The following is a 15,000-nucleotide window of genomic DNA, read 5'->3' as shown; positions in this document are numbered from 1 at the left end:
TATGTGAATGTGACCAATAACATCTGTTAAATATGTGACCAATAACATCTGTTAAATATGTGAATGTGACCAATAACATCTGTTAAATATGTGACCAATAACATCTGTTAAATATGTGACCAATAACATCTACTAAATATGTGACCAATAACATCTGTTAAATATGTGAATGTGACCAATAACATCTGTTAAATATGTGACCAATAACATCTGTTAAATATGTGAATGTGACCAATAACATCTGTTAAATATGTGACCAATAACATCTGTTAAATATGTGACCAATAACATCTACTAAATATGTGACCAATAACATCTGTTAAATATGTGACCAATAACATCTGTTAAATATGTGTATATGTGACCAATAACATCTGTTAAATATGTGACCAATAACATCTGTTAAATATGTGACCAATAACATCTGTTAAATATGTGACCAATAACATCTGTTAAATATGTGACCAATAACATCTGCTAAATATGTGACCAATAACATCTGCTAAATATGTGACCAATAACATCTGTTAAATATGTGACCAATAACATCTGTTAAATATGTGACCAATAACATCTGTTAAATATGTGACCAATAACATCTGTTAAATATGTGACCAATAACATCTGTTAAATATGTGAATGTGACCAATAACATCTGTTAAATATGTGACCAATAACATCTGTTAAATATGTGAATGTGACCAATAACATCTGTTAAATATGTGACCAATAACATCTACTAAATATGTGACCAATAACATATGTTAAATATGTGACCAATAACATCTGTTAAATATGTGACCAATAACATCTACTAAATATGTGACCAATAACATCTGTTAAATATGTGACCAATAACATCTGTTAAATATGTGACCAATAACATCTGCTAAATATGTGTATGTGACCAATAACATCTGTTAAATATGTATATATGTGACCAATAACATCTGTTAAATATGTATATATGTGACCAATAACATCTGTTAAATATGTGACCAATACTATCTGTTAAATATGTGACCAATAACATCTGTTAAATATGTATATATGTGACCAATAACATCTGTTAAATATGTATATATGTGACCAATAACATCTGTTAAATATGTATATATGTGACCAATAACATCTGTTAAATATGTGACCAATAACATCTGTTAAATATGTGACCAATAACATCTGTTAAATATGTGACCAATAACATCTGTTAAATATGTATATATGTGACCAATAACATCTGTTAAATATGTGACCAATAACATCTGTTAAATATGTGACCAATAAAATCTGTTAAATATGTGACCAATAACATCTGTTAAATATGTGACCAATAACATCTGTTAAATATGTGACCAATAACATCTGTTAAATATGTGACCAATAACATCTGTTAAATATGTGACCAATAACATCTGCTAAATATGTGAATGTGACCAATAACATCTGTTAAATATGTGACCAATAACATCTGCTAAATATGTGAATGTGACCAATAACATCTGTTAAATATGTGACCAATAACATCTGTTAAATATGTGACCAATAACATCTGTTAAATATGTGACCAATAACATCTGCTAAATATGTGAATGTGACCAATAACATCTGTTAAATATGTGACCAATAACATCTGTTAAATATGTGACCAATAACATCTGCTAAATATGTGAATGTGACCAATAACATCTGTTAAATATGTGACCAATAACATCTGTTAAATATGTGACCAATAACATCTGTTAAATATGTGAATGTGACCAATAACATCTGTTAAATATGTGACCAATAACATCTGTTAAATATGTGAATGTGACCAATAACATCTGTTAAATATGTGACCAATAACATCTGTTAAATATGTGAATGTGACCAATAACATCTGTTAAATATGTGACCAATAACATCTGCTAAATATGTGACCAATAACATCTGTTAAATATGTGACCAATAACATCTGTTAAATATGTGACCAATAACATCTGTTAAATATGTGACCAATAACATCTGTTAAATATGTGACCAATAACATCTGTTAAATATGTGAATGTGACCAATAACATCTGTTAAATATGTGAATGTGACCAATAACATCTGCTAAATATGTGACCAATAACATCTGCTAAATATGTGAATGTGACCAATAACATCTGTTAAATATGTGACCAATAACATCTACTAAATATGTGACCAATAACATCTGTTAAATATGTGACCAATAACATCTGTTAAATATGTGACCAATAACATCTGCTAAATATGTGACCAATAACATCTGTTAAATATGTGACCAATAACCTCTGTTAAATATGTGACCAATAACATCTGTTAAATATGTGACCAATAACATCTGCTAAATATGTGACCAATAACATCTGTTAAATATGTGACCAATAACCTCTGTTAAATATGTGACCAATAACATCTGTTAAATATGTGACCAATAACCTCTGTTAAATATGTGACCAATAACATCTGATAAATATGTGTATGTGACCAATAACATCTGTTAAATATGTATATATGTGACCAATAACATCTGCTAAATATGTGACCAATAACCTCTGTTAAATATGTGACCAATATCATCTGTTAAATATGTGACCAATAACATCTGTTAAATATGTGACCAATAACATCTGTTAAATATGTGACCAATAACATCTGTTAAATATGTGACCAATAACATCTGCTAAATATGTGACCAATAACATCTGCTAAATATGTGACCAATAACATCTGTTAAATATGTATATGTGACCAATAACATCTGTTAAATATGTGACCAATAACATCTACTAAATATGTGACCAATAACATCTGTTAAATATGTGACCAATAACATCTGCTAAATATGTGTATGTGACCAATAACATCTGTTAAATATGTGAATGTGACCAATAACATCTGTAAAATATGTGACCAATAACATCTACTAAATATGTGACCAATAACATCTGCATTGTTTGCTGTTTGGGGTTTTAGGCTGGGTTTCTGTACAGCACTTTGAGATATCAGCTGATGTACGAAGGGCTATATAAATAAATTTGATTTGATTTGATTTGAAATATGTGACCAATAACATCTGCTAAATATGTGTATGTGACCAATAACATCTGTTAAATATGTATATATGTGACCAATAACATCTGTTAAATATGTGTATATGTGACCAATAACATCTGTTAAATATGTATATATGTGACCAATAACATCTGTTAAATATGTGACCAATAACATCTGTTAAATATGTATATATGTGACCAATAACATCTGTTAAATATGTATATATGTGACCAATAACATCTGTTAAATATGTGACCAATATAAATATGTGACCAATAACATCTGTTAAATAACATCTGTAAATATATGTGACCAATAACATCTGTTAAATATGTATATATGTGACCAATAACATCTGAAATATGTGACCAATAACATCTGTTAAATATGTGACCAATAACATCTGTTAAATATGTGACCAATAACATCTGTTAAATATGTGACCAATAACATCTGTTAAATATGTATAACATAAATATGTGACCAATAACATCTGTTAAATATGTGACCAATAACATCTGTTAAATATGTGACCAATAACATCTGTTAAATATGTAAATATGTGACCAATAACATCTGTTAAATATGTATATATGTGACCAATAACATCTGTTAAATATGTACCAATAACATCTGTGACCAATAACATCTGTTAAATAAAATAACATCTGTTAAATATGTGACCAATAACATCTGTTAAATATGTGTATATGTGACCAATAACATCTGTTAAATATGTGTATATGTGACCAATAACATCTGTTAAATATGTGACCAATAACATCTGTTAAATATGTGACCAATAACATCTGTTAAATATGTATATGTGACCAATAACATCTGTTAAATATGTATATGTGACCAATAACATCTGTTAAATATGTATATATGTGACCAATAACATCTGTTAAATATGTGACCAATAACATCTGTTAAATATGTGACCAATAACATCTGTTAAATATGTGACCAATAACATCTGTTAAATATGTGACCAATAACATCTGTTAAATATGTGACCAATAACATCTGTTAAATATGTGACCAATAACATCTGTTAAATATGTGACCAATAACATCTGTTAAATATGTGACCAATAACATCTGTTAAATATGTGACCAATAACATCTGTTAAATATGTATATGTGACCAATAACATCTGTTAAATATGTGACCAATAACATCTGTTAAATATGTGACCAATAACATCTGTTAAATATGTGACCAATAACATCTGTTAAATATGTGACCAATAACATCTGTTAAATATGTGACCAATAACATCTGTTAAATATGTGACCAATAACATCTGTTAAATATGTGACCAATAACATCTGTTAAATATGTGACCAATAACATCTGTTAAATATGTGACCAATAACATCTGTTAAATATGTGTATATGTGACCAATAACATCTGTTAAATATGTGACCAATAACATCTGTTAAATATGTGACCAATAACATCTGCTAAATATGTGACCAATAACATATTTTAAATATGTGACCAATAACATCTGTTAAATATGTGACCAATAACATCTGTTAAATATGTATATATGTGACCAATAACATCTGTTAAATATGTGACCAATAACATCTGTTAAATATGTGTATGTGACCAATAACATCTGTTAAATATGTGTATATGTGACCAATAACATCTGCTAAATATGTATATATGTGACCAATAACATCTGTTAAATATGTATATATGTGACCAATAACATCTGCTAAATATGTGTATATATGACCAATAACATCTGCTAAATATGTATATATGTGACCAATAACATCTGTTAAATATGTATATATGTGACCAATAACATCTGCTAAATATGTATATATGTGACCAATAACATCTGTTAAATATGTGACCAATATCATCTGTTAAATATGTGACCAATAACATCTGTTAAATATGTGACCAATATCATCTGTTAAATATGTGACCAATAACATCTTTTAAATATGTGACCAATAACATCTTTTAAATATGTGACCAATAACATCTGCTAAATATGTGACCAATAACATCTGTTAAATATGTGACCAATAACATCTGTTAAATATGTGACCAATAACATCTGTTAAATATGTGACCAATAACATCTGTTAAATATGTGACCAATAACATCTGTTAAATATGTGTATATGTGACCAATAACATCTGTTAAATATGTGACCAATAACATCTGTTAAATATGTGACCAATAACATCTGTTAAATATGTGACCAATAACATCTGTTAAATATGTGCCCAATAACATCTGTTAAATATGTGACCAATAACATCTGCTAAATATGTGACCAATAACATCTGTTAAATATGTGACCAATAACATCTTTTAAATATGTGACCAATAACATCTGTTAAATATGTGACCAATAACATCTGCTAAATATGTATATATGTGACCAATAACATCTGTTAAATATGTGACCAATAACATCTGCTAAATATGTATATATGTGACCAATAACATCTGTTAAATATGTGACCAATAACATCTGCTAAATATGTATATATGTGACCAATAACATCTGCTAAATATGTATATATGTGACCAATAACATCTGTTAAACATGTGACCAATAACATCTGTTAAATATGTATATATGTGACCAATAACATCTGTTAAATATGTATATATGTGACCAATAACATCTGTTAAATATGTGACCAATAACATCTGTTAAATATGTATATATGTGACCAATAACATCTGTTAAATATGTGACCAATAACATCTGCTAAATATGTGACCAATAACATCTGTTAAACATGTGACCAATAACATCTGTTAAATATGTATATATGTGACCAATAACATCTGTTAAATATGTATATATGTGACCAATAACATCTGTTAAATATGTGACCAATAACATCTGTTAAATATGTGACCAATAACATCTGCTAAATATGTGACCAATAACATCTGTTAAATATGTGACCATATGTGACCAATAACTCTATGTATATATGTGACCAATAACATCTGTTAAATATGTGACCAATAACATCTGTTAAATATGTATATATGTGACCAATAACATCTGTTAAATATGTATATATGTGACCAATAACATCTGTTAAATATGTATATATGTGACCAATAACATCTGTTAAATATGTGTATATGTGACCAATAACATCTGCTAAATATGGACCAATAACATCTGCTAAATATGTGTATATGTGACCAATAACATCTGCTAAATATGGACCAATAACATCTGCTAAATATGTGTATATGTGACCAATAACATCTGTTAAATATGGACCAATAACATCTGTTAAATATGTGACCAATAACATCTGTTAAATATGTGACCAATAACATCTGTTAAATATGTGACCAATAACATCTATTAAATATGTGACCAATAACATCTACTGAATATGTGACCAATAACATCTGTTAAATATGTGACCAATACCATCTGATAAATATGTGACCAATAACATCTGTTAAATATGTGACCAATAACATCTGTTAAATATGTGACCAATAACATTTGAATTGATTTATCATCACACACACCTCAGGAGTCAACCAGCTGTAGTAGTAGACCTAGTAGACATAGGACCCTACTCACAATGCTTTCTCAAGCAAGTAGTCAATGTAAACCAGTATATATATATATATATATATATATATATATATATATATATATATATATATATATATATATATATATATATATAGTATATTTTACCTTTATTTAACTAGGCAAGTCAGTTAAGAACAAATTGTTATTTTCAATGACAGCCTACCTAGGAACAGTGGGTTAACTGCCTTGTTCAGGGGCAGAACAACAGATTGTCAGCTCGGGGATTCGATCTAGCAACCTTTCGGTTACAAGTCCAACGCTCTAACCATTAGGCTACCTGCCGCCTCTGCGCTCTAACCACTAGGCTACCTGGCTACCTGCCGCCTCTACGCTCTAACCACTAGGCTACCTGCCGCCCTCCGCCTACGCTCTAACCACTAGGCTACCTGCCGCCTCTACGCTCTAACCACTAGGCTACCTGCCGCCTCTACGCTCTAACCACTAGGCTACCTGCCGCCTCTACGCTCTAACCACTAGGCTACCCTGCCTCCTCTACGCTCTAACCACTAGGCTACCTGCCACCACTTATTACCATGAGCAACAACATATTATTCATTTCTAAGCAGTCAAAGAATTAACATTAAACAACAACTACTAAACAAACATAGTACTTGTAGATGCTTTTGAGTAGCTTGGGTCCAAGACATGACTAGTCACCTAAAAACAAGCGCATTACTGTCATCTATGGGCCAGTAGTAGAACTGTAGCTAAATAAAAACAAGAGCATTACTGCCATCTATGGGCCAGTAGTAGAACTGTAGCTAAATAAAAACAAGAGCATTACTGCCATCTATGGGCCAGTAGTAGAACTGTAGCTAAATAAAAACAAGAGCATTACTGCCATCTATGGGCCAGTAGTAGAACTGTAGCTAAATAAAAACAAGAGCATTACTGCCATCTATGGTTCAGGAGTGAAACTGCAACCATCTATGGGCCAGTAGTACAACTGCAGCTAAATAAAAACAATATCATTTTTACCGCCCTCTATGGGCCAGAAGTAGAACTGTAGCTAAACAGTCTTGTCTCTCCCATAGGGTTGTACCATTTCAGGGTCACACCTTTCAGACTAGAAATGTACCTGTGACACATGACAACCATTCCCTTATATCAGTGTGATCAAAACAGCCTTCAAAACAGTGTTTTAATGAGTTGACATTATTTGTGTTATTGACAAGTAGTGTAATGTAAAGGCAGGTGTTGCCCTCTACTGGACATGTCTGTAGGTGCAGATGATAATCACTCAGGTGGCTGTCTATGAGGTGTACGGTGGTGTATGGTCTAGTATGGTTGTCAATGGGGTGTATAGTCTAGTATGGCTGTCTATGGGGTGTATGGTCCTACCTATCTATAGGTATGTGATGGGGGGGGTGCTACCTGTCTGATGGTGTGTAATGGGGCTGGTCCTAACTGTCTATAGGTATGTAATATGGGGGGGTGCTACCTGTCTGATGGTGTGTAATGGGGGGGTACTACCTGTCTGATGGTGTGTAATGGGGTGGTCCTACCTGTCTGATGGTGTGTAATGGGGGTGGTCCTACCTGTCTGATGGTGTGTAATGGGGGGGGTACTACCTGTCTGATGGTGTGTAATGGGGGTGGTCCTACCTGTCTGATGGTGTGTAATGGGGGTGGTCCTACCTGTCTGATGGTGTGTAATGGGGGTGGTCCTACCTGTCTGTAGGTACAGATGATTATCTCTCTGAGGTGGTAATGCATGGGGGTCATGGTCTCCTGTCTGATGGTGTGTACTGAGTCCAGAGCCATGTCCACCTCCCTCTTCATCTGGTAATGGGGTGGTCCGGCATGGTGTGTAATGGGGGTGGTCCTAGTCTGACTAGCTGCATCACCACCTGGGGTGTGTACCGACAGAATAAACACGGACTGATCAGACAGGACAGAATAAACACTAGTCTAGTCTATCTCCACCACCTCAGTACACCCTGGACAGGACAGAATAGGACACTAGTCTATCTCCTCAGTTACACCCCCTGGACAGGACACTAGTCTATCTCCTCAGTACACCCCCTGGACAGGACACTAGTCTATCACCTCAGGACACCCCCTGGACAGGACACTAGTCTATCTCCTCAGTACACCCCCTGGACAGGACACTAGTCTAGTCTATCTCCTCAGGACACCCCCTGGACAGGACACTAGTCTATCTCCTCAGTACACCCCCTGGACAGGACACTAGTCTATCTCCTCAGTACACCCCCTGGACAGGACACCAGTCTAGTCTATCTCCTCACGACACCCCCTGGACAGGACACTAGTCTAGTCTATCTCCTCAGTACACCCCCTGGACAGGACACTAGTCTATCACAGGGCCTTACCCCCAAATCTATCACCTCAGTACCCCCTGGACAGGACACTAGTCTATCGGAGGGCCTTACCCCCTGGACAGGACACTAGTCTATCGGAGGGCCTTACCCCCTGGACAGGACACTAGTCTATCGGAGGGCCTTACCCCCTGGACAGGACACTAGTCTATCGCAGGGCCTTACCCCCAAATCTATCTCCTTAATGCAGAGTGACAAGCAGACATGTATCATGTCCCATTTTTACAGACCATGGTGTGACTTTGTCAGCCAGACTATTCCAGACCAGAGGAGAATCCTGTCTGTTAGGTGGTTGCTAGGCCACTACAGCTCTAACACTGAGCTGTAGAACTATAGTCTCTGCTATGTGGTCAATCTAAAAACTCTTATGGTTTCATTCAAACCCTCTTTTGGTAAAAGTCTCTTAAGATTGTTACTCACCTTGAATTCTCCCTTCGTGTACTTGGCATCAGGAACACTGACAATCTCATCGTCACCAAACTCAGGAAAGCCCTATGGCAGAAACAAACCAACAGTGGATGAACATGGCTGCTTTAATGCTGGTTTAAAAGGTCTGGTAACATCTGCAATGTGTTTATTACACAGCAAATAAACGTGAAATGGGACAATTGCTGGAATATAGGTTGGTATTCCAGAACAGACTCTTACATTGAAGTGCCAGACAGTGAGAAGTGTAGTCTTACATTGAAGTATCAGACAGTGAGAAGTGTAGTCTTACATTGAAGTGCCAGACAGTGAGAAGTGTAGTCTTACATTGAAGTGCCAGACAGTGAGAAGTGTAGTCTCACAGTGAAGTGCCAGACAGTGAGAAGTGTAGTCTTACAGTGAAGTGCCAGACAGTGAGAAGTGTAGTCTCACAGTGAAGTGCCAGACAGTGAGGGGAGTGTAGTCTTACATTGAAGTGCCAGACAGTGAGAAGTGTAGTCTCACAGTGAAGTGCCAGACAGTGAGAAGTGTAGTCTTACAGTGAAGTGCCAGACAGTGAGAAGTGTACTCTTACATTGAAGTGCCAGACAGTGGGAAGTGTAGTCTTACATTGAAGTGCCAGACAGTGAGAAGTGTACTCTTACATTGAAGTGCCAGACAGTGAGAAGTGTAGTCTTACATTGAAGTGCCAGACAGTGAGAAGTGTAGTCTTGCGGTGAAGTGCCAGACAGTGAGAAGTGTAGTCTTACAGTGAAGTGCCAGACAGTGAGAAGTGTACTCTTACATTGAAGTGCCAGACAGTGGGAAGTGTAGTCTTACATTGAAGTGCCAGACAGTGAGAAGTGTAGTCTTACATTGAAGTGCCAGACAGTGGGAAGTGTAGTCTAACAGTGAAGTGCCAGACAGTGAGAAGTGTAGTCTTACATTGAAGTGCCAGACAGTGAGAAGTGTACTCTTACATTGAAGTGCCAGACAGTGGGAAGTGTAGTCTTACATTGAAGTGCCAGACAGTGAGAAGTGTAGTCTTACATTGAAGTGCCAGACAGTGAGAAGTGTAGTCTTACATTGAAGTGCCAGACAGTGAGAAGTGTAGTCTTACATTGAAGTGCCAGACAGTGAGAGCAGCAATGACCATGGCCGTGGTGGTCCTTCCCTTGCCGTTGGAGCAGTTGAACACGAAGGCTGAGTGAGAGTCCTCTGCCAAGGTACTCTTCATGGCCTCCAAGAGCTGGTCAAAGTCCTGAGTAAAACAATACACACACACACACACACACACACAACAGGCGCACACACACACACAGGCACACAAACAGGCGCACACACACAACAGATGGCAAAATCAATTCTATCATTCATAAAACGTGTAATAACATTCAACACCACTAGAGGGAGAGCAAAGATTTCCATTTTCACCCCATGAAAACCTGTCACTGTCCTCATATCAGCATCATGAAAACCTGTTCCTGTCCTCGTATCAGCCCTGTTACTGTCCTCATATCAGCCCCATGAAAACCTGTTACTGTCCTCATATCAGCCCCATGAAAACCTGTTATTGTCCTCATATCAGCCCCATGAAAACCTGTTACTGTCCTCATATCAGCCCCATGAAAACCTGTTACTGTCCTCATATCAGTCCCATTTGTGTGTGTGTGTGTGTGTGTGTGTGTGTGTGTGTGTGTGTGTGTGTGTGTGTGTGTGTGTGTGTGTGTGTGTGTGTGTGTGTGTGTGTGTGTGTGTGTGTGTGTGTGTGTGTGTGTGTGTATATATATGTGTGTGTGTGTGTGTGTATGTATATGTGTGTGTGTGTATATATGTGTGTGTATGTGTGTGTGTGTATATCAAATCAAATTCAAATCAAATTTATTTATATAGCCCTTCGTACATCAGCTGATATCTCAAAGTGCTGTACAGAAACCCAGCCTAAAACCCCAAACAGCAAACAATGCAGGTGTAAAAGCAGGTGTAAAAGTATGTGTGTGTGTGTGTGTGTGTGTGTGTGTGTGTGTGTGTGTGTGTGTGTGTGTGTGTGTGTGTGTGTGTGTGTGTGTGTGTGTGTGTGTGTGTGTGTGTGTGTGTGTGTGTGTGTGTGTGTGTGTGTGTGTGTGTGTGTGTGTGTGTGTATGTATATGTGTGTGTGTGTATGTATATGTGTGTGTGTGTGTATATATATGTGTGCGTATATATATGTGTGCGTATGTGTGTGTATGTGTATATGTGTTGGAGCGATTGGAGCGAGTGGTCGCATCTGCACGTCGCTCCAACGGGTAGTATAACTTTTTCATTATATTTCATTATATCACAACGGTTTGATTTGTCTTATCTTAGCAATTTCTTCTCAGCTAGCTACATAGCCGTCTTTGTATCAAAGATAATTGCGTAATTATCGTATTTCGCCGTCCTAACGTAGTCTTCACTAGCCAGCTTGCTAACGTCCACTGATTAGCTGCACTGAGAAACTATTACACTCAACTGAACGACTTGATTAGTTTAGTGTTAGCTACCTACATAGCTGTCTTTGCTGTCTTCGTATCATCGTATCATCGTATCCAAGATAATTGTGTTGTTTAGGTTTAGAGTGTGTAGTCTTAGAGTGATTATCTTAATTTACCGAGGTTAGCTAGCCAGCTATTTGTCGTCCTTAACGTAGGTGACTCTGCTAGCTAGCCAACTCTGCTAGCTAGCCAACAGCTAGCCAACGCTAGCCAACGTCTTCTGTATAGAACTCAACTACCCGGTCGCATTCACAGGTTGTATCACATTTTCACTTCATTTCATTACAGTACAACGGTTTGATTTGTTTGATCGTAGCTAGCTACTTAGCTAGCTACATAGCCGTCTTTGTATCAAAGATAATTGTGTAGTCTAGAGCGATTTTCTAGGTTAGCCATCTATTGTCGTTCTTTTAACGCAACGTAACGTAAACAACACTGCTAGCTAGCCTGCTAGCCCCCGAATAGCAACACTGCGGAAACTATTCACTCAACGGAACGACTTGATTAGTGTAGTGTCAACAACGCACCCACTGCCAGCTGGCCTACTTCAGCAGTACTGTATCATTTTAATCATTTTAGTCAATAAGATTCTTGCTACGTAGCTTAACTTTCTGAACATTCGAGACGTGTAGTCCACTTGTCATTCCAATCTCCTTTGCATTAGCGTAGCCTCTTCTGTAGCCTGTCAACTATGTGTCTGTTTATCCCTGTTCTCTCCTCTCTGCACAGACCATACAAACGCTCCTCACCGCGTGGCCGCGGCCACCCTACTCTGGTGGTCCCAGCGCGCACGACCCACGTGGAGTTCCAGGTCTCCGGTAGCCTCTGGAACTGCCAATCTGCGGTCAACAAGGCAGAGTTCATCTCAGCCTATGCCTCCCTCCAGTCCCTCGACTTCTTGGCACTGACGGAAACATGGATCACCACAGACAACACTGCTACTCCTACTGCTCTCTCTTCGTCCGCCCACGTGTTCTCGCACACCCCGAGAGCGTCTGGTCAGCGGGGTGGTGGCACCAGGATCCTCATCTCTCCCAAGTGGTCATTCTCTCTTTCTCCCCTTACCCATCTGTCTATCGCCTCCTTTGAATTCCATGCTGTCACAGTTACTAGCCCTTTCAAGCTTAACATCCTTATCATTTATCGCCCTCCAGGTTCCCTCGGAGAGTTCATCAATGAGCTTGATGCCTTGATAAGCTCCTTTCCTGAGGACGGCTCACCTCTCACAGTTCTGGGCGACTTTAACCTCCCCACGTCTACCTTTGACTCTTTCCTCTCTGCCTCCTTCTTTCCACTCCTCTCCTCTTTTGACCTCACCCTCTCACCTTCCCCCTACTCACAAGGCAGGCAATACGCTCGACCTCATCTTTACTAGATGCTGTTCTTCCACTAACCTCACTGCAACTCCCCTCCAAGTCTCCGACCACTGCCTTGTATCCTTTTCCCTCTCGCTCTCATCCAACACCTCCCACACTGCCCCTACTCGGATGGTATCGCGCCGTCCCAACCTTCGCTCTCTCTCCCCGCTCTCTCTCCTCTTCCATCCTATCATCTCTTCCCTCCGCTCAAACCTTCTCCCACCTATCTCCTGATTCTGCCTCCTCAACCCTCCTCTCCTCCCTCTCTGCATCCCTTGACTCTCTATGTCCCCTATCCTCCAGGCCGGCTCGGTCCTCCCCCCCGCTCCGTGGCTCGATGACTCATTGCGAGCTCACAGAACAGGGCTCCGGGCAGCCGAGCGGAAATGGAGGAAAACTCGCCTCCCTGCGGACCTGGCATCCTTTCACTCCCTCCTCTCTACATTTTCCTCCTCTGTCTCTGCTGCTAAAGCCACTTTCTACCACGCTAAATTCCAAGCATCTGCCTCTAACCCTAGGAAGCTCTTTGCCACCTTCTCCTCCCTCCTGAATCCTCCGCCCCCTCCCCCCCCTCCTCCCTCTCTGCAGATGACTTCGTCAACCATTTTGAAAAGAAGGTCGACGACATCCGATCCTCGTTTGCTAAGTCAAACGACACCGCTGGTTCTGCTCACACTGCCCTACCCTGTGCTCTGACCTCTTTCTCCCCTCTCTCTCCAGATGAAATCTCGCGTCTTGTGACGGCCGGCCGCCCAACAACCTGCCCGCTTGACCCTATCCCCTCCTCTCTTCTCCAGACCATTTCCGGAGACCTTCTCCCTTACCTCACCTCGCTCATCAACTCATCCCTGACCGTTGGCTACGTCCCTTCCGTCTTCAAGAGAGCGAGAGTTGCACCCCTTCTGAAAAAACCTACACTCGATCCCTCCGATGTCAACAATTACAGACCAGTATCCCTTCTTTCTTTTCTCTCCAAAACTCTTGAACGTGCCGTCCTTGGCCAGCTCTCCCGCTATCTCTCTCTGAATGACCTTCTTGATCCAAATCAGTCAGGTTTCAAGACTAGTCATTCAACTGAGACTGCTCTCCTCTGTATCACGGAGGCGCTCCGCACTGCTAAAGCTAACTCTCTCTCCTCTGCTCTCATCCTTCTAGATCTATCGGCTGCCTTCGATACTGTGAACCATCAGATCCTCCTCTCCACCCTCTCCGAGTTGGGCATCTCCGGCGCGGCCCACGCTTGGATTGCGTCCTACCTGACAGGTCGCTCCTACCAGGTGGCGTGGCGAGAATCTGTCTCCTCACCACGCGCTCTCACCACTGGTGTCCCCCAGGGCTCTGTTCTTGGCCCTCTCCTATTCTCGCTATACACCAAGTCACTTGGCTCTGTCATAACCTCACATGGTCTCTCTTATCATTGCTATGCAGACGACACACAATTAATCTTCTCCTTTCCCCCTTCTGATGACCAGGTGGCGAATCGCATCTCTGCATGTCTGGCAGACATATCAGTGTGGATGACGGATCACCACCTCAAGCTGAACCTCGGCAAGACGGAGCTGCTCTTCCTCCCGGGGAAGGACTGCCCGTTCCATGATCTCGCCATCACGGTCGACAACTCCATTGTGTCCTCCTCCCAGAGCGCCAAGAACCTTGGCGTGATCCTGGACAACACCCTGTCGTTCTCAACTAACATCAAGG

The 15,000-nt window shown here is 39.1% G+C and overlaps 1 protein-coding gene across 1 annotated transcript in view; it reads right to left on the bottom strand.

The window, feature by feature from the left end:
- Positions 1-8,462: 8,462 nt before the first annotated feature.
- The window catches only part of pald1a (phosphatase domain containing paladin 1a), a 69,468-nt gene continuing 62,930 nt past the window's right edge, over positions 8,463-15,000 (bottom strand). The window contains exons 16-18 of the mRNA XM_046338617.1: positions 10,549-10,689; positions 9,444-9,515; positions 8,463-8,534 (exon numbers count right to left, since the gene is read on the bottom strand). Of these exons, the coding sequence (XP_046194573.1) occupies positions 8,463-8,534; positions 9,444-9,515; positions 10,549-10,689 (285 nt within the window). The remainder of the gene's footprint in view (positions 8,535-9,443; positions 9,516-10,548; positions 10,690-15,000) is intronic.

The sequence above is a fragment of the Oncorhynchus gorbuscha genome, unplaced genomic scaffold (assembly GCF_021184085.1).
Source record: "Oncorhynchus gorbuscha isolate QuinsamMale2020 ecotype Even-year unplaced genomic scaffold, OgorEven_v1.0 Un_scaffold_2042, whole genome shotgun sequence".
Classification (NCBI taxonomy): Eukaryota; Metazoa; Chordata; class Actinopteri; order Salmoniformes; family Salmonidae; genus Oncorhynchus; species Oncorhynchus gorbuscha.
The sequence above is the reverse complement of the archived record's forward strand: the minus strand, read 5'-3'. Positions and strand labels throughout refer to the sequence as shown.